This window comes from Narcine bancroftii, chromosome 7 (assembly GCF_036971445.1).
Source record: "Narcine bancroftii isolate sNarBan1 chromosome 7, sNarBan1.hap1, whole genome shotgun sequence".
Taxonomy (NCBI): domain Eukaryota; kingdom Metazoa; phylum Chordata; class Chondrichthyes; order Torpediniformes; family Narcinidae; genus Narcine; species Narcine bancroftii.
The window spans coordinates 215,150,653-215,172,017 of NC_091475.1; the positions used below are offsets into that span (position 1 = coordinate 215,150,653).

The following is a 21,365-nucleotide window of genomic DNA, read 5'->3' on the forward strand; positions in this document are numbered from 1 at the left end:
CTAAGAGTCTCTTAAATGCCCCTAATGTTCCAGCCTCCACTACCATCCCCCGACAAGGCATTCCAGGCCCCCACAACTCTGTGTGTAAAAACACTTATCCCTGACGTCTCCCCTAAACTTCCCTCCCTTCACTTTGCACACACATCCTCTGGTGTTTGCTGATCCTGCCCTGGGAAACAGGCACTGGCTGTCCACCCTATCTATGCCTCTCAGAATCTTGTCGATCTCTATAAAGTCTTCTTTCATCCTTCTACACTCCAGATAGAAAAGTCCTAGCTTATGCCTCATCAGACTTGTTTCCCAATCCAGATAACATCCTGGTAAATCTCCTCTGCCCCCTCTCCATAGCTTCCACATCCTTTCTGTAATGAGGTGACCAGAACTGAACACAATACTGTACTCCAAACATCTCACCAATATAGAGAGTGGTGACATCGGGAGCACCGAATACAGCAGGTGAGGTTCAAGGAGGTGCATGTGAATCTTTTTGCCCACCTGGAAGGATTGCTTGCATCCAGATTCTATCACATTCATGAGACACGATTTCCCACATACAAACTCCTTAATTTTCCCCTTGCCATCTGAATTTTAATAGATTCTGTCTTTCCCAATCCGATGCAGTTGGTTCCCTGCCACTGACATCAGACTAACAGCTGTGTAGTTATCCAGATCATCTTTCCAGCTCTTTCATTAATGGCACCACATCTGCCATACTCCACTTCTCTGCAACTTCCGTTCTGGTCCTCGAGTAGGTTATGGTTCAGGTAATATACAGGGAGGCTAAAGACCTCAAAGCTATTGGGAAAGAATCTTTTCTTGAACTTGGAACTGCTGGTCTTCCAACTTCTGTATGTTCTGGCTGAAGGTGGCAGTGAGAAGAGGTTGTGATCGGGGATCTTTTATGATGGTTGTCTTGGTGAGGGGGAGTGCCTCGCAGATGTCTTCAGTCAACAGGAGGTCGATTCGGAGCTTTATGTTCAGTTCCACAATCAGCACCTTTGGCCACGTACACTTGGTCTCTCCATCTGTCATTACTGTAGATTACAAATGGTTCAGGCCCTGGCTCTGATCTTTGGGGTTCCCCACGAGGTACTTGGGTGGTGAATTCCCTCCCTGGATGTCTGTGGAGGCTCAGTCATTGAATTCATTCAAAAGGGGGATCGGGAGGTTTCTGAGTCCAAGGACTTGGCTCATAATACCGGGTTGGTCAGTGTGGATGATATGGCCAGCTCCGTCCTGCATGTCGATGATGCTGTACGGGATATTGCAGGGAAAGGGTGTTGCAGAAGAAGAGCTTCAATTCTGAATGCTGGGTTGATGGGCGTAATGGCCTGAAGTTTGTCACTGATGGGCTCAGCACTGCTCTGGGAGTAAATTCTGTGCATTCTGTTTGGACACAATAATTGGAAGCTGAGAAGCTGCAATTTCATCAGTGAAATCTATGGATTGAAGTATTTGTGAGTTTCTACTGTTTACTCTGGGAGAAAGCCTCTGGCTGGCTTCCTGGTGATTCTCTGTCGGCCCGGCTTCCTTCCACCATCATGTCCATTTAAGGATGTTTGGAAAGCTCACTGCTTGGGTTAACCAAGAGAGAGGCGCAGGAAACAGTGCTGTACACACTGCCGTGTCTGTCCTCCAGGAATGCAACCTAATTCCTTAAAACAAGCAACCCGATTGTTCCACCTTCACCCGTGCTCGATTTCCCTCTTTCTGTTCAGGTTAATTATCATCTGACTGTACACGTCCAACCAGACGAAACAGCGTTTCTCTGGACTCTGGTGTGTGCACGCACGCACGCCCCCCCCCCCCCCCCCCCCAACCACATGATAATCACATATATACAACGGGATAATTTAAATTTAAAATATTTTGGAATAATTTATTCAGATACTGTTCATCGATCTCACAGTCTGTAGAAAGAAGCTATTTCCCAGCCTGGCCATCCTGAATTTGACGCTCCTTTTTCCTGATGGTAGTAGGTGTAAAAGATCCTTCACAATTCTTCGGCCCTATTTAAGCAATGCTGTTGGTGACTGTCATCAGTCGAGGAGAGAGACACCAGTGACCTTCTCGGCTGCTTTGATGATCCTCGGTATCAGTTTTGATACCGGTGAGCAGTTTTGGGCTCCTCGTTATAGAAAGGATGTGCTGACGTTGGAGAGGGTTCAGAGGAGGAACACAAGGATGATTCTGGGAATGAAAGGGTTATCATATGAGGACAGTTCTCGGTAACCTTGGCAGCTACTTGACAGCCAGACAGGACTCTCAATTATGCCAGGGTAGGGGCCAGTGGCCTTGCCCTTCTCAAACTCCTGAGGAAGTGTAGGCACTGTTGACAATGAGGTAGGCCTGTGGAGCCAGGGTGATGATAGGAGAATTGCAGTGGGTCCAGATCATGTTAATTCTGGCCATGACCAGGGTCTCAAACTGTTTCACCACAGTAGAAGTTGGTGCTACTGGGGTTAATTCTGGTCGTGACCTGCCTCTCAAACTGTTTCACCACAGTAGAAGTTGGTGCTACTGGGGTTAATTCTGGTCGTGACCTGCGTCTCAAACTGTTTCACCACAGTAGAAGTTGGTGCTACTGGGGTTAATTCTGGTCGTGACCTGCCTCTCAAACTGTTTCACCACAGTAGAAGTTGGTGCTACTGGGGTTAATTCTGGTCGTGACCTGCCTCTCAAACTGTTTCACCACAGTAGAAGTTGGTGCTACTGGGCGGTCGTCGTTGAGGCAGCTCACATTTACTCCTCTCGGGTACTGGAGTGAATGATGCCCTTTTGAAGCTGGTGGGAATCTCTGACTGCAGTGATGAGAGAATAAAAATGTCTGTGAAGACTCCAGGTGGTTGGTTTGTGCAGATTTTCAGTACCTGCATGGTACACCGTCAGGGCCCGATGCCTTGCAAGGGTTCACCCTCTTGAATGATGTTCTGACGTCACCCTCAGTCTTGGTCTTTTGGTCAGGAAGTCCAGAATCCTGTTGCAGGGAAGGGCGCTGAATGAAAACTCTTTCCCCACCAGCCTCTGAGGTACGATTGTGTTGAACGCTGAGCTGAAGTCCATGAACAACAGAGATAAGGCATCATAGAGGCCCGTGCAGTAGTCATTTCGTCCCGTTACCGTCACCGTCGCTTTCTTGGGCACTGGGAGGATGGTGGGTGTCATGAATCATTCTCCCCCATCCCATACAGCAACCTGCACCTCCCTGCCATGACTCAGATGGTTGGATTGAAAGTTGAGCACAGCCCAGCTCCAGGCGAGGTAAATTCCAAGTGACCCCAAAACTGCATTTACAATGTCGTTAGAGCAATGCCGGAGGAGGCTGGCTCTCGTCATAGATGGTTCCTTTATTTTCATTACACAAGCACAGAAAATGTGCCTACTTTGGCCTGCCCTGTAATGGTGCACAAAGAGGTGTCACCGGCCTAGTAACCCAGCCAAGAGAAAGAAGCAAAGGCGAGTCCCTTCAGAGACATCAAGGGTCTGAGAGTCTCACTATTTCCTCCTGTGCCCCATCTAATCCTGCTTGGGTGTGTATGTACCTCTCGGGGAGAGGGCTTTGTGGAACGAGATCTGGATTCCACACTGGGAACTGCAAGTTGTGGCATGAATTGCACATGTTGTGGGGTTTCTCAGCCCAAGCCAGTCAGAGAAGCTTTATTACTGAGCGGTGTCGCGGAGGCCTGTCAAAGGAAGGAAGTGTGAGTTGTGCAAGGCGGTAGAACATTTGTTATCAGAGGGTCATCAACCAATGAGTTTCCAGTCAGACAGCTCAGAACAACCTTCAGCCCAATGCATCCATGCTGACCAAGATGGCATGCTGGGCTATGGGTCCATGTCCTTCTAAACTCTTATCCAATCGTGTGTGCAAATGTTCCTTGTCCACTTCTACTTTACTCTGGCAGCTCATCAAGGTGCAGAATTCCCTCGGAGTGAACCGGTTGCCCATCAAGCCCCTCTTAAATCTTCCCCTGTCACGTTATGGTCCCTCACTGAGGAAAAAGCCTGTGAGCATTCACTTTCTCCTGGCGACTTTGTGAACCCCCGAAGCCTCCTTCATTTGATGGAATAAGGGCCCATTTTATCCCGTCTAGATACTGCCGACAACTCAGGCTGTCCAGTCCCAACGATGTTCCTGTGAATCCCCCCAGCACCCCATTCATTTTAATCTTGCCCATGGCTGGATGAGCAGATCGTGCCTAGAGCTCTGTGGTCTCACCAGTGCCCTGTATTATGAGGTCCCAGATCTTCTACACCCCGTCAATGAAGGGAACTGATGCCAAAGGAGGTGTTGGAATAGGGTGATGGGAACTGCCTGATCACCTGCACCAGCGGATGGTTGGTGTGTGAGCGGAGAGGAAGAGGGTGGCTGGAACTGCAGGAGGCGAGGTGAGGGCAGAGTCCTCGTGAACTCCCTTTGCGCAGATGAGGGGAGGTGGATTGTGCAGGTAAGTTCTGGTCACCTGGGCTGCAGCAGGTGGAGGTGGCGGTGTTGGTGTTGTGGGGAGGGAGCAGCATGCTCTGCCCCCAGCAGTAAGTTGGTACAATGCAGCACTTCCTGCTTCTCCATTAACTGCATCATCGGAACAGATTTGCATACACACGAGGTGAGAGTGTTGAACCAGGCCCTCGCATTGTTTTCCAGCTCACAGTGCACGGTTGTTGGAGCCCAACCCCTTGTCACCCCTTCACTGTCGAGATCCGACCACCACCTCGACAGCGATCCAGAGCCTGCTCTGGTACCTCATGAAATTGTCTTCTCCCGCCTCCAACATCCCAGCCCCCATCCCCAACTCCCTGGCCCCCAACACTCCGGCTCCGGTCGCTGCCACCCCAGCCTCCGGACCCCGCCACCCCGGCCATTCAGAAGCACCCCCACCGAAACCCAACCCAGACTCTGCTATTCCCATTGTAGATCCTTCAAATATAAACTCAAATGTAACTGACAAAAATATCAGCATCTATTCTAGTTGTGAAGCCAAAGAAGTGCGAGGAACATTTGTCACTGATATTGGTGGAGGAGGGGAAGGGGAATCTGCTGTCCTTGATTAACAAGCATCCATTCCCTGACAGTTGATTACCCTGTAACCTGGTGTGTGATGGGCCTCGCAACCGGTGCCCAATGCATTGATGGCTGAAGCCCTTGACTCTGCTGTGTGTATGCATGAGTGAATGTTCCCCCACCCCACCCCCTCCCCTACTTCCCCTTCCCCACCCCTCCCCCCTGCTCCCTCCCCCCACCCCCTCCCTCCCCCTCTCTCTCTTGTCCTCACTCTCCCACAGAACCTTGTGCAATTTTTTAGCCTTAAATGGAAATCTGCACTGGGCAGTTGGAGGAGAAAATTTCTGTGCAATTCCCTGCCCTACGTTGGTTCTGATCTGTTCGATGTGCATGAGACTGTGTTGCTCTGCTCTGTAAGGGCAGTCCTTCATTTCTTTGACAGGAGTTTTTCTGAGAAGTTAAATTTTCTTTAGGTGAAGTAATGGACGTGAGGAGAGGGGACAGTGTTGAGAGTGACAAATTACAAGTTGTAAACAGAAAGTCTGTGTCCTGTTCACCCATGATTTACTGCATTTGTTTTGGAGTCATTGTCTCTCTGAGCCCCTGCCCCACCTCCAAATCTTTCAACCTCCTTTCCCCCCCCCCCACAGTGACAGACTGCCCCTCTCCCCATCCCTGTTTACACACCTCCGGCAAGTCCCTCCAGCCCTCCATACATTCTTCACGAGGAGTCCTTTAAGCGCTTCACCTTCACGGTGTTGGCTGCTTTACCAACGTTATTCGGAGTCCCAGAGTGAACGTGTGTCCAGGAAGCAGCCAGACTGTCTACTACCACACAACCTCAGTGCAGTCCAGCCTCAACCCCCGAATGGTGCCTGCCTCGGCAACAACGCAGCTGTCCTGTCACTGAAACGTTTCAGCCCCTCTCAGTACTGACCCTCCACAGCAATCCTCAGTGCAGTTCCTACAACAATGCAGGACCCCACCACGTCCCCTGTGACAATGCCCTGCCGTGATGCAGCATCCTGCAGCGTTACCCAATCAACAGCCCAGCTTTTCGTACAACAATGCAGCAACTCAGTGTTGTCCCTGCAGCAGGCAGAGCCCAACGCAGCTGTCCCTACAATATAGCACCCTCATTCCTGTCCACACAACAGCACCGCGTCCTCAAGATCAGTTCTCCAACAATGCTGTACACCTCTGTGCTGTCCCAACATCAGTGTGGACCCCACTACGTAACCTGCCGCAGCGTCACCACCACTCCCTACAGCGGCTAAAGCAATGCAACCCCCCGACCGCAGTCCCTGCAACTATGCAGCCCCTGACCGGAATCCCCACAGCTATGCAGCCCCGACCGCAGTCCCGCAACTATGCAGCCCCCGATCACAGTCCCCGCAACTATGCAGCCCCGACCGCAGTCCCCGCAACTATGCAGCCCCGACCGCAGTCCCCGCAACTATGCAGCCCCCGACCACAGTCCCCGCAACTATGCAGCCCCCCGACCGCAGTCCCCGCATCTATGCAGCCCCCTGACCGCAGTCCCCGCAACTATGCAGCTCCCCGACCGCAGTCCCCGCAACTATGCAGCCCCCCGACCGCAGTCCCCGCAACTATGCAACCCCCCCTGACCGCAGTCCCCACAGCCACACAGTGCCCTCCAGGCACGGTTCTGCCATCAGCGAATCCAGGTTCACTTCCACCCTCGCTTGTTGTTGGTGTGACGTTTACATGTTCTTCCTGTAATCAACTTCCTTCTACACCCAGGGCGTTGCTGTGTTAACTGGCTGTTGCAAATTGTGTACTGGTGAACAGAATCTCAGGGGCTAAACATGGAAGAGGAACACGTGTCTGTGCAGAACTAAATCTAACTAAATCCCTGCTGCATCTAATGGATGCCCCTCCATCCCATTCAAGTCATGTGTCTGTGCAGAAGCCTCTAAAACACCACTATTATAGCTGCTTCCACCACTCTGGACAGACCCTTTGAAGCACCCATCACTCTGTAAAATATTTGCCCAACATATCTTCCTAATTCCCCAAAATCGACGTGATCTACGAGGATCGTTGTCTGAAGAGGGTGCGCAAAATCACTGAGGACCCCTTCCACCCCGCATACAGCATCTTTCAGCTGTTCCTGTCGGGGAAGAGATCCAGGAGGATCAGAGCCAGCCCCACCAGGCTGAGGAGCAGCTTCTTCCCACAGGCAGTGAGAACGCTGAACGACCAAAGGAACTGCTCTCACTAACCCTCCGAGACCCTCCCATTCACGGAACAACATTTATTTATTTGTATAGATAAAATACTTATACTGCTTATGTATTTTTCTGGTTGTACATTACAACTCCAATTATCTAAAATTGGATTCTCTGAAATCCTCAATTATCCAAAACAAATTAGAAATCCTCATTTATCCAAAATCTTTTTGGAGCTGAGCTGACCAGGTACCTCAGCTTCCCGGGCAGGGGTGGGGGCCTTGGCCTCCCGGGCAGGGTGAGGGGCTCCTGGTGGCGGCCAGCATTTCTTTGGTGAGAATTAAACATTATTTTAATGCTTAAAAAGCCTTATATTTTGCTGTTCGTTATTGTTTAAACATTGAAATAAGTGATTTGCTGTTGCGACTGGACTTTTTTAAAAAAAAAAGACTGGTTCTTTGAAAAAAACAGCTTATCTGGCATCGGCCCAGTCCCGACAACTCTGAATATTCAGAGTTGTTCTGTGTGTCTGCGTTTTGCACCGAGTATCGGAGAACAGTTTCGTCAGATTGTGCTTGTACAATCAGATTGCAGTAATCGTGACTCGACTTATCCCCCCTTAACCTGAAAGACATCCCCAAGTGAGTGAAGCAGGAAAGTCTGGAGATTGTAGCAAAAACACACAAATGCTGGAGGAACTCCCAGCAGGTCACACCGTGTACGCACGAGGTAAAGGTAGATAACCAACACTTTGGGCCTGGGCCCCTTCTTGCTTTTATCCTGATGAAGAAAATCTGACTGTTCACCCAATCAACATCTCTCATGTTTTTATTAACTGTAGAGCCATAGAGCACTGCAACACAGAAACAGTCCTTTCGGCCCTTCTTGTCTGTGCAGTACTATTATTCTGCGAGTTCCACTGACATGTACCCAGACTGTAGCCCTCCATACTCCTCCCATCCATATATTTGCCAAATTTTTCTTAAAACCTCTAACATTTTTCTCCCGCACCCTCCGAGGCCCAAGATCCGTGTCTCCTCCGTCGAGAAGGGGGCCCAGGCCAAGAATGAGGAGGTTCGGCACCAGAGGCATTATCTTGCCAGCCAACTATTTACCCTGTTGACTGACCAACATGCAGTCGCCTTCATGTTCAACAACAAACAGTGGGGTAAAATCAAGAACAACGAGATTCTGAGGTGGAGAATTGAACTCTCCACCTACAACTATGGTATCTTGTACCAGCCCAGAAAGCTCAACGAGCCTCGGATGCTCTGTTCTGAGGGATGTGTCAGCGCGCACGTAGACTATTTACATGGCCCTCCACAATGACCTGTGTCACCCTGGGGTCAGCAGGTTCTTCCATTTTGTCAAGGCCCACAGCCTCCCCTCTTCCACTGAGGACATCAGGACAATGACCAAGAACTGCCAGGTCTGTCCGGAGTCCAAACCACACGTCAGCCAGCCGGATTAATACTGGCCCCTTTGAGTGCCTGAGCGTGGATTTCAAGGGACCCCTGACCTCTTCGAACTTCCTCAACATCATGGTTCCCGTTTGCCAGTTCCTGCCCGGACACGACCACTGCCACCGTAATTAAAGCCTTACACAACCTCTTCACCCTGTTTGGATACCCTCGCTATATCCATAGCGACCAGGGTCCTCCTTCATGAGTGACAAGCTGTGCCAATTTCGACTGGCCAGAGGTATCACCATGAACAGGACCACCAACTACACCCTCCGAGGGAACGGACAGGTGGAAAGGGAGAATGCCACCATCTGGAAGGCCATCCTCTTTACCTGTAGATCGAAAGGCCTGCCCATCTCCCACTGGCAAGGTCCTCCCCGAAACGCTCGACGTGATCACATCCCTCCTGTGCACCAGTACCAATGCCACCCCACACAAAAGGTTGTTTCCCTTCCCCAGGAAGTCCGTGTCGGGGACCACACTGCCATCCTGGTTGATGTCCCAGGGCCAATCTGTTCCAGAAGCATGTGAGAAGCCACAAGTCTGACCCTACTGGTCGAGAGGGTCCACTCCTCCACGCCAACCCCCAATACGCTTATGTGGCGTACCCAGATGGGCACGAGGACACCGTGTCTGTCTAGGACAGCTGAAAGATGCTGTGTATGGGGTGGATTGATTTTGAGCATCCTCTTCAGACATTGATCCTGGTAGATCTTGTCAGTGGTGTGGGGGAGTGGGGTGGGGGGGGGGGGAGGGAGATCCCAGTGATCCTCTCTCCCTCTCTTATGATCCTGTGGATTGACCTGCAATCCATTTCTCTGCAGCAACTGAACCGCACGGTGATGCAGCCGGACAGGATGCTCTCGATGGAGCTCCTGGAGAAGGTTGACATGATGGCAGTCTTCTCAGGAAGTGCAGTCACTGTTGTGTCTTCCTGACAAGCAAGCTCTTTTAGCAAATGATAGGGAGAATAAAAATGGTACCCTTGTGGGACTAGTCTCAATGAGTGTGGAAGATTGGCATGAGACTAAAGGGCCTTTTTTCTATGTTGTATCTCTATCTTAATGTAGTTTCTTGTCCCTGTCTCGAAGAAACCTTGGGCTTGAGTTCTTGAATAATGCATCCTGGCAAGGGGCCCATGTTGAATTTTACTCAGCCTTTCCACATTATCTGAGTGCTCCCCAGTGGCCAGTACTCCACTGTTTAAATGATCACAGCAACCTCCACCTCCCTCACAAAGCTGACTGAAGCACTTCCCTCCCTTCGTTCTCTCTGCCACTGTCGCTTGCTTGCTTCCCCCTCGCACTCCCCCCCCCCCCCCCCCCCATATTGTATATTTGGATTTCCAGAAGGAGTTTGATAAGGTGCCACACAAGGCCCACAGCCACACAAGATCCAGATGAATGGAGTCGGGGGAAGTATATTGGTAGGGAGTGAGGATTGGTTCACTGACAGAAGGCAGAGAGTGAATATATATGGGTGTTTTTCTGATTGGCAGATAGTGTTAAGAGGGGGGCCGCAGCTGTTCACCATTTACACTGATGATTTGGAAGAGGGGACAGAGGGTCGTGTAGTTTGCGGATGATACTAAATTAAGTGGAAAAGCAAATTGTAGAGGATGTGGAGAGGCTGCAGAAGGTTCTAGTTAAGTTAGGTGAGTGGGCAAAAGTCTGGCAGATGGAGAACAACATTAGTTAATGTAAGGTCATCCACTTTGGTAGGAAAAATAGAAGAGCAGATTATTTAAGTGGTGAAAGACTGCAGCATGGTGTCGTGCAGAAGGACTTGGGAGGGCTCGTGCATGAATCGCAAAACGTTGGGTTGCAGGTACCACAGGTTATTAAGAAGGCAAATGGAATGTTGGCTTTCTTCACTAGAGGAATTGAATTCAAGAGCAGGGAGATCATGCTACATCTGTACAAGGTCCTGGTGAGGCCGCACCTGGAGAACTGTGTGCAGTTCTGGTCTCCATACTTGAGGAAAGATAGACTGGCCTTGGAGGCAGTCCAGAAGAGGTTCACCCAGTTGATCCCGGAGATAAGGGGTTGACCTGTGAGGAGAGACTAAATTGCCTGGGATTATACTCACTCGAATTCAGAAAAATGAGGAGATCATATAAAAACATAAATTTATGAAAGGGATCGATAAGATAGAGGCAGGAAAATTGTTTTCACTGGTAGGTGAGACCAGAACTAGGGGACACAGCCTCAAGATTCAGGGCAGTAGATTTAAGATGGAGATGAGGAAAAATTGTTTTTCCAAGAGAGTCGTGAATCTGTGGAATTCTCTGCCTAGGGAAGCAGTTGAGGCAACTTCATTAAACATATTTAAGGTTCAGTTAGATAGATTTTTACATATAAAAGGAATGGAGGGATATGGGGAAAAGACAGGTGGGTGAAGTTGAGTCATGATCAGATCAGCTATGATCTTATTGAATGGTAGACCAGGCTTGATGGGCTGGGTGGCAGACTCCTGCTCCATGTGTTATTATTTTTCCCCTCTCTGGCCCCCTTTCCCCACCTCTCTCCCCCTTCTTTCCTCCCTCTCTCTTTCCTTTTCTATGTAAACCAACAATATAATCTTGTCCAACCTTGCTCATAATGCTCTGTTTTTTACATTTTTTAATGTGCCTTTCGATGTCCCCATTGTACCACCCTCGGGGGTGTTAGGTCTGCTTTGTTCGAGAATGAGTGAGTCAGACACCAGACTGAGTCGAAATCAAGGTTCTTTATTACCGGATTGTAACACTTACAACTAACAGTGTTAGTTGGAGAAGGCGCATTCTCCCGATATCAGCAAGTGGTGTTTTTTTTATACCTCAGGACACGCACTTAGTAAATGATCATACCATTACGTTGTCCAATGAATAAGCTGTTGCTACCCTTCTCTGTTAGTCTGCTGCACATCATCTTGTTATTGCCACACTTATCTTGAGCGTACAAGGTCACACCTGCATCCTGTTACTCCTTAGTACTGGGTGACTCCTTCTCTGGTCCCAACTCATGATGTTTTTACCTTACAATCCCTCCTTTGTCCTCTTTAGAGGACAATCTTGCCCTGACTATGCTACCACTACGTTACATTAGTTCGCCTATCATTGCCAAGCTCTATACGGGTTCTGTTCACGGGGTTTTTCGGCTGGTGGGCGAGGGCTCCCCCCAACCCTCTTTAGCGTATACACCCCATCCGTTTCCCCGATCCCATTGCCTGTTTACAAGTTTCCTCCCCGTTTTCCCCCAAGCAAATAACTGGTTATCCCTTCTAAGCATTTGTAATTAGTTAAGATAAAAGTTAACATTTGTGCTACAATCTATTTTATAATATTTGTTCTACAATCTATTTTATAATCCCTCCTCCCTGTCGCATTCTCCATCAGACTCCGGATCGATCTCAGCATTTTTTGACGCCTCCTGTGACGTGAGATAGTTCCGCTCCGTAGCTTGTAGAGCTTGATATTTTGGAGGCAGCTCATCGCGGTTGGCAAAGGCTCTCTCAATGGTCCTCGTGACCAGTGTTCGAATGCATGGAATACAACAACAGCCACAAGTGATAAAAATGGATACAGAAGTGAACAATCCTAGGAAAAGTTGTCCCAACATTGTGCCCCATTTCCCAAACACTCCATGTAACCAGGACAAAACAGGGTTAGAGACTCCAGATTGGGCTTTTAATTTCTTCGCCAATGCCTTAAGTTTTGTCAGCCCCTTAGTGAGTGACCCATCTGGCCCTGTGTTATCAGAGATAGAAGTGCAGCATAGATCTCCAAACATGGCACACACTCCGCCTTTTTCCGCCAGGACCATATCAATCGCTATCCTATTCTGAAGCGTCATGAGGGAAGTTTCTGACAGTTGTTGGTGTACTGTCTCAACAACGTCCCTGGTCAAATTTACAAGGCGCTGGACATTATAGTGAATTAGGTTGATCCTATTTACGTTTTTATTTACTGTGATGGGAAAGATTGCACTAAATATAGGAAAACTTTCAAACCCAGCTGCAATCTCATCGGCTAGTTTAAATTCGTCCGGTATATTCCGGGCTTGGCCAATTGCATCAATCCATGCCCCGACAGGGTTCCTTTCTTCTGGCCCCAGGAGTCCAACACTCCTTCTTCTCCACATCCAACCCCCTGTGTGGTGTAGATCTAGGGCATCCTCGTCCCCCTCCTGCCTTTCCACAATCAGGACTGGCGCATTAAGCGTTACTAAAGCACACCGACCATTCCAGTTAGAGGGAAGCCAGTTATACAGCACTCTACTTCCGCAAAACCACCAAATATCTGCCCTACCCTGGGTCAATTGGGTGCCATTTCTGCTGCCCGTGAGATCAACATGAGTCCTGCACGAGTCACTGGGTAGCCGCTGTGTTGTTATTGGCGAAGCAAGTAACATTACATGCCCGTGGATCTAAAGATGGGGGGGGTCACATTGGCTGGAGCTCTGGGAAACGCCTGTTCCCATGTCAGACACCTATTCAGTGGGTTAGACTCTGACATTAGGTTCAAGGCGCAGTCCATAGCATCTGTCTCCTCAAAAATCGATCTGCTCATCATCTATACCTGTCTCAATTGCTATCTTCTCTCCCATGGTGGGCCGTATCTCGTTTCCTCATCTGTACTACACTTTTCGTCCTTTGCTCCTATTACTGTTCCTCCAGCTTGGAGTCCTGCTGACAGTGTTGTAGTTATCTTTTCCATTTCTCTCAATACATCTACCATTAATTCTTTTTGTTCCTTACTGGTCTGCCCCAGCACAATCACATCTTTGTTTAAGTTTTCAACGTTATCCTGAACCTTTTTCATGTTCCTTTTCTGTGTCTCTAAGTCTTCTTCTATTTTCTTGGATCCTGCGGGGGTCTCGATGTCTATTAATCCCCCTTTTATTTTAAGTAAAGGGGCCTGTATCTTGACTGACGTGTCCCCATTCCCGATGTTCCCGTCATGTCCCAGTGTTTCAATATCTGGATATAAGGGACGTGACTCCTGGGTCCCATCTGGGGTGTCAGGGGTACCTTGTGACTCAATGTATGCATAGGGCGGGGGTCTACAAGCTATTTCTACAGGGGCCATAATAGGTGGGTTATCAGGGAGACTAAATTCCTCGAATAGAGCTAGGACATCGCGGTAACGCATCTCCTTGTCTCTCATCTTTTTTTGTGCAGACTCTCGATTAAAGATTTTCCTTTCTATGTCTCGTTTTGTTTCTTCCAGCTTATCTAAGACCCTACGCTTTAGAATTTTGTTTCCCTCACCTGTCAGGAACATCTCGGCGCTCCCGGGTAACCACCCCATCTTCCTCCAGCGATCTACACATTTTCGGAGAATTCTTTGTTTCTCCAATGCCTCTTTACTGGTATTTCGCTTCTCTAATTCCTGATTAATTTCCCTAATAACTTGGTCAAAGGTCTTAGCAGGCAACTGTGCAGCCATTGCTGCGGGGTCGCTTCCTAATGCCTCTCTTAATTTAGGTTCTTGTCCGTTTAGAGGATCTATGTTAACAAAAATCGCCTTTAAAAATGTCTCCTTGCAGGCCGGATGACAAAAGTTTTTTAGTGAAACAGTCTCCAAGTCTGGTCCTCCGGTGGACCTCAGACTGTCCTGTGTACACTGAATGCTCGTCTTCCACTCTCTGTTTTCCCAAAGAGGTCTGAAAGTTAGGTTACAACTAGGAAACCAAGTTTTTGGGCTATATTTTTGTCCAGTTTCCCTGTACCAATCTATGAATTTATGTAACTTTATCTCCTTGGTGATGCTGGGAATACCTTCATTTAACTTGTCAAAAATATTTCGAATAAACCGTGTGTCTCTTAAGATTCTGTCAACTTTTTCATTGATATCTCCTACCTGATCCGGACACAGCTTTTGCAGTCTTTGGTCGTCACCCTTGTTCACAAGGCAGGCATCTCTGAGTACTCTTTTTGTCGTCTCAAGGTCTCTAATGTCCACTGTGGTATTCCACCACGGCGAATTTGGAAAATAAATTCTTAAGTTTTCAAGTGTACAGACATTATCAAACCTACCGGACATTTATAAGCGAGTCTTATACAATGGAGACCAATAAGCCTGAACCTTCGTTTTCTTTCAAAGCCCAACCTTCACGTGGGAGATTTCTCCTCTTAATAACCGGTTTAGGTCAGAAAACTCAGGTCCCCAATTGTTCTTAGACCACCTTCTCACTCTATTGGACTTTGCAACATCACAATAAAGACTTTTTAAACTCTAGTAGTTTGTCGGCGAAGCACTTATCAAATGTCACTAAAACACCTTAAGGACTTTTATAGTTTTGTCTGTAAACACTTACGTGTTACAATCCTGGCAGGTGACGACCTTCAATTATGATCATCTAATTTGTCGATCTCCAGTTCTTACTGACAATCATAAAGATTTTAAGAGAGAGAGAATTTTGTTAAAACAGGCTTCTCTGGACCTTTTTGTCAGCCGGCTGAGATGATTGTCAAGAAAAACAGAAACCGTCGACTAGTGTCCACTCACCCATCACGTCGGGGTCACCAAATTGTTAGGTCTGCTTTGTTTGAGAATGAGTGAGTCAGACACCAGACTGAGTCGAAATCAAGGTTCTTTATTACCGGATTGTAACACTTGCAACTAACAGTGTTAGTTGGAGAAGGCGCATTCTCCCGATATCAGCAAGTGGTGTTTTTTTTATACCTCAGGACACGCACTTAGTAAATGATCATACCATTACGTTGTCCAATGAATAAGCTGTTGCACATCATCTTGTTATTGCCACACTTATCTTGAGCATACAAGGTCACACCTGCATCCTGTTACTCCTTAGTACTGGGTGACTCCTTCTCTGGTCCCAACTCATGATGGTTTTACCTTACAGGGGGGGGATCTGACCTCTGACATCTCCCCTCAATGTTCCTCCACTTGCATGAAACACGTTTTCTGGTATTTGCTGTTGTCGCCGTAAGAAATTTAAAATTTTGGAATACCGCATGGTAACGAACTCTTCCGGCCCACATATCCATACCGCCCAAATACACCCGTGTGACCAATTAACCTGCTAACTCTGTATTGTCTTTACAATGTGGGAGGGAACTGTAGCACCTGGAGGATACGAAGGTGCTCTCCATCCCATCTCTGCCTCCTGTCACCTCACAACCTTCATCACTCAAAAAAGTCCTCTGTCAACATTGCTGCATAAGACATGTCCTCCAATCCCAGCAATCTCCTCTTCACCCTCTCGAAAAGGTCCACATCCTTCCTATAATGTGGTGAGCAGACCTGTACCCAATGCTCTGTGTGGTCTATCCTGAGTTTCACGGTGCTGCAGCTCTTAAATCACCCAACTAATGAAGGCCAGCACACCATACACCTTTCTTTACCACTCGTCATCCTGCACAGCAACCTTGAGGGGCCCAAGGTCCCTCAGTGCCTCCACACTGTTAGGAATCCTGCCATTCGCCATGAACTCTGCCTTCAAGTTTGACCTTCAAAAGTGCATCACTAGACCACATTGAACTCCATCTGCAACTTCTCCACCGACCTCTGTATCCTGTATATTTCTCATTATGACCTACGACAACCTTCCCACAACACCTCCGACCTTTGTGCCTTCTGCAAACTTCCTTATCCAAGAAATTTATAAAAATGACAAAAGAGCAGGGGTCCTGGGACAGAGCCCTGTGGAACGGCACAAGTCACCAACCTGCAGGCAGAATACGCTCCATCTACCAAGATGGTTGGGTAAAGGAGCCATGGTTGACACAAGAGGCTTGTCAAGAGGAAGTTATCCAACTAGGTTACTTGGATAAAGAATTGAAGGGGTGCAGATGATACCAGGTTGGATCATGTTGAAGGCTGTCTTGGGTCACAGGATGCAGAGTTGGGCGGCAAAGGGGCAGATGGAGTTCAATCCGGATGAGTGTAAGGTGATGCGATTTGGAAGGACAAACTTGAAGGTGGAACGTGGCTAATGGCAGGTTTCTCTAACGGTGCTGTAATGTTCTATGTTCTTTTCTCTTGTTCCCACTTCCCTTTTGAGCATCAGAGGTGGACTCTGTGCCTAAGACCTGGCTGATTTGCTCTTCCCCTGGTAGATTGTCCACCCCACAGTGCACAGAGCAACACACGTGTCATTGAAGGGAATGGCCATAGGGGTACTTTGTTCTTACCGCCTATCCCCAATCCCACTCCTGGCTGTCACCTGCCCCTCAGGGTGACTGCCTCCCTGTAACTCCTCCATATCACCCCCTCAGCCTCCCCCAGGATCCAGAGTTCGTCCAACTCCAGTTCCACACCCTGGCATTAATCTTTAGACCCCCTTCTCTGCACCCACTCTACCAGAGCTGTGTGCCACAGCATATGTGAGACACAGTACCTTGCCCACTGCACTCCATAAGCCCTATGTGGCAAGGCGTACGTTAAACACAGTACCCTACACAATCCACTCCACAAGCCCTGGATAGCGCAGCGTACATTAAACACTAGTCTGCAATACTCTATCAGAAATGTCTGACTGGACACACCACAAAAACCATGGGATTTCCTGCCGCACGTTAGCGTAGCGGTTAGCGCAACTCTGTTATAGCGCCAGTGTTCGGGTCTGGGGTTCGAATCCTGTGCTGTCTGTAAGGAATTCTCCCCATGTCTGCATGTCCCACTGGGGGCTCTGGTTTCCTCCCACTGTTCGAAACGTTTCAGGGGTGTAGGGTGTAAATTGGATGCCACAGGCTTATGGGCTGAAATGGCCTGTAAGCCGTGTTATATGTCTAAATTTTTTTTAAAATTAAGTGTCTGTCTGCTTGTGTGCATGTGCGCACGGGTGACCGTGCATGCGTGCGTGCGTGCGTGTTTGTTCCCTGCTTCTCCAGGGGAGCTGTCTGACTGGGGTCTTTCTGATCCTGCAGTGATGACCATGGATTCAGTCCCCTGCACTGGGCATGCCGAGAAGGACGATCCAACGTTGTGGACATGTTGATTATGCGAGGAGCGAGGATCAATGTGATGAACAGAGGGGATGACACACCACTGCATCTTGCTGCCAGTCACGGGCACAGGGACATTGTGCAGAAGGTAAGGATGGGGCATCAGACTGAAGATATGGGCTAGCCTCTGGATGTTGGATTGTAGAGCCTTGGGGAGACTACATTTGGAGTGTTGCACAGTTTGGTTCCCTGCCTGCAGCACAGAGGGAATATAGTGAAGTTTCACCTGACTTATCATCCAGATCGTTGATATAGACCACAAATGATATGGTCCCAGCACCGATCTCTGAGGAACCGTTTACTACAGGCCTCCAATCAGAGACAATCATCCACGACCACTCTCTGGCTTCTCCCACACAGGCAGTGTCAAATCCAATTTACTGAATGTCAAGCAACTAATGCTCATGTACACAATATCCACAGCTCTTCCTTCATCAAATTTCGAGGTAACCTCTTCAAAAAAACCTGTAGGAGAAGCCCAGACCCACTGAGCAGGTACTCCTGTCCCTCATACAGTCACTTTTCTGCAATGGCCACCACATCATAATTCCATGTGCTGAACCAGGCTCCAGGTTTACTCATTATGTTTCTTGTATTAAAATAAACGCACTTCAGCCATCAGTCTCACTGTGTTTATTCATCTGCCCTTCCTTACAGGCTCGTCGTTCAGCTCCCACCCCTTCTCTTGCGGCTCTACTCCTTGAGTTCACACCTTCCTTCCCTCACTGTAGTTTAAATCTTCCCAAGTAAGAAAGCGAACCTGCCTGCAAGCTTATCGGTCCACTTCAGGTGTAACCCATCCCTCTTGTACAGGTCCCAGCTTTCTTGGAAGAGAGTCCAATCACCCAAATATCTGGATCCCTCCCTCCTGCACCACTCCTTCGCTATCTATTGAACTGCATGGTCTTCCTAGTTCTGTTCTTGTCTCATGAGCACAGGGCACTGTTGGCAATCCTGAGATTACTACCCTGGAAGTCCTGGCTCTCTGGAATTATTCGCCCTTCCAATCTCTGTCATTGTCACCAACATGGCTAATGTCGTCATGCAGCCACTCTGAGACATCCTGGACCCTGGCATCAGGGAGGCAACGTGCCATCCTGGACTCTTGCTGCAGAAACACCTGTCTTTGCCCTTCGCTACAGAGTCTCCTGCTTTGCCTGTCTTCCCGATTGGTGATCCTTGGACAGGGGTCAAGTGTCAGGGAGGGGATTGGCTGCTATGGTCCAAGATGGAGAAGTGGTGAACCTGTTAAATTATATATTTTTTAAAAATGTTTTATATTTTACACTATGAACCATATCAATCAAAATACACACAAACATTTCCCTCTTAAATATACACAGTGGCATTTTATCCCCTTTTATCCCCCCTCCCTTCCCTCCCTCCTTTCAATCCCCCCTCCAAAATCCACTAAACGTTCAACATATACGATACATTAAACCCATTAAACAATGTCATCACACAATGAAAATAAACAAGAAAATTGTGTCATCTACTTTTACACACTGGGTCAGTTCATTTCGTCGTCTTCTCATTCTATCATTTTAGGGGGTGGAGGTCCGCGGTAGGCCCTCTCTGTTGTGTCCCATTTACGGTTCCCAAATTTGTTCAAATAATGTGATGTTATTTCTTAAATTATATGTTATTTTTTCCAGTGGAATACATTTATTCATTTCTATGTACCATTGCTGTATTCTCAGGCTCTCTTCTGATTTCCAGGTTCATATTATTGATTTTTTTGCTACAGCTAAGGCTATCATAATAAATCTTTTTTTCACTTCATCCAGTTTGAAGCCTAATTCTTTACTTCTTATATTACTTAGAAGATTTTTTGGGATGTTGCTTTTTGTGATTTTATTTAATAACTGGTTTAAATCTTCCCAAAACTTTTCCACTTTCTCACATGCCCAAATTGCATGTCCTGTTGTTCCCGTTTCCTTCTTACAGCGAAAACATCTGTCTGATACTGTTGGTCCCATTTATTTAACTTTTGGGGCGTGGTGTATAGCCTGTGTAACCAATTATATTGTATCATGCATAACCTCGTGTTTATTGTATTTCTCCTAGTTCCGGAGCATAGCTTTTCCCATGTTTCATTCTTTATCTTTATGTTTAGATCTTGTTCCCACTTTTGTTTGGGTTTACAGCTTGTATCCTCGTTCTCTTTCTCTTGCAGCTTGATGTACATGTTTGTTATAAATCTTTTAATTATCATTGTGTCTGTAATCACATATTCAAAGCTGCTTCCTTCTGGTAACCTCAGTCTGCTTCCCAATTTGTCCTTCAAGTATGTTTTCAGTTGGTGGTATGCAAACATTGTACCGTGAGTTGTACCATATTTGTCCTTTATTTGTTCAAAAGATAATAAATTATTTTCCAAAAAACAATTTTCTATTCTTTTGATCCCTGTTAAATTATATTGAAGAGTGGTGGGACTCCATCGCTGAGTTCCTTCAGCTCAGAGATGGATAGTTTGCTTGGGATTGAGGGGACAGAGGAATATGGGAAGAGTGCAGGTGGAGGACCGGTGGGTCAGACTCAAGGTACACAAGTCCCACACCTTTTTTTTGCTGTGTTCTGATGTAGGCATCAGATAATGAGGCAGAGGCTGCAGATGCAGGTCTGAGGGTGAGCGCCTGCATGGGGCGCGCGGATGTCAAGGGGGTCCGGTCCTGTCCCTGGGGTCACTGCCTCATGTCTGGAGTAGGAGGCACCACTCAGAATTTCTCACTCTGTCCACTTCTGTCCACAGCTGATCCAGTGTAAGGCGGATGTCTGCGCTGTCAACGAGCACGGAAACACACCTCTGCACTATGCCTGTTTCTGGGGTCATGATGAAGTCGCTGAGGTGAGAGTTGGTCAAAGTTGTACTGTCTGTTTGATGCCTCTGCACGAGTCAACGTGCCAGCAGTACCTTGGGATGTTTTCCTTCAATGAATTTGCTCTCTTAACCTTCCTGACCTATCACAGTGAGGGCAGTAGATCGTTGACAGGCTACGATGGCTCGTATCATCCCTTCTGTGCTTAGTCTGTCTTGGTCACCAATGCATCTATGTGACCTCTTGCCCCTGCCACCAGCTCGTCATCCAGTCCAGAGTGACCACACTGCCAGGAGACTGCAGGCCATGTCGACCAGCAGCTAACCCCAGACACACCCACATCTAGTTTGATGTTAAGGGAATTGGTGGGGGGGGGGGGGGGATGGGGAAAATGAGTGGTTAGTGCAGGAAAATGGTGCTCAGCTTGAAGATCAGCTGGGATCTGATAGGACACATGTTCAGGGGTGAGGCCTTCTCCTGTTTCTGACCCCACTGCTGGCTGCTGTCCTGTGCCTGATCCATCAGCACCAGCTCCATGTGAGGTGGAAATCCCTCTCCAGTGACCATTGGCTCTGTCAGAGGTGCTGCCTCTTGGCCGAGAGGTCCAGCCAAAGTCTTCTTTGGTGTGGACTGATCCCTCAGACCATGGTGCTGACCTGGCCTATTTCTGACATGCATCATGTTTGGACCATGGGAAATCACTGCCCTGAAGCTGCATTCTCTCCAACAGTTATTACACTCAAAGGATGTAGTGTTTGACAGTGTCTTGGAAGAGGCGAGGGAGTCTTCTCCTTCTGTTCAGTTACTGGAGTATCTCAGAATTGGATGTTTTGGCGACGGACATGTCATTTAACTTATTATATTTTTAATTAAATATAGCGAATATAAAATTATTAATTTATCAGGATTCGAATTAAATATAATGGAATAACATCTC

General features: G+C 47.9%; 1 protein-coding gene across 1 annotated transcript in view; it reads left to right on the forward strand.

Annotated features, from left to right (window-relative positions):
- Positions 1-21,365, forward strand: part of ilk (integrin-linked kinase) — a 70,005-nt gene that overhangs the window by 16,425 nt on the left and 32,215 nt on the right. The window contains exons 3-4 of the mRNA XM_069892306.1: positions 17,532-17,697; positions 20,362-20,457. Coding sequence (XP_069748407.1) covers positions 17,532-17,697; positions 20,362-20,457 — 262 coding nt within the window. The remainder of the gene's footprint in view (positions 1-17,531; positions 17,698-20,361; positions 20,458-21,365) is intronic.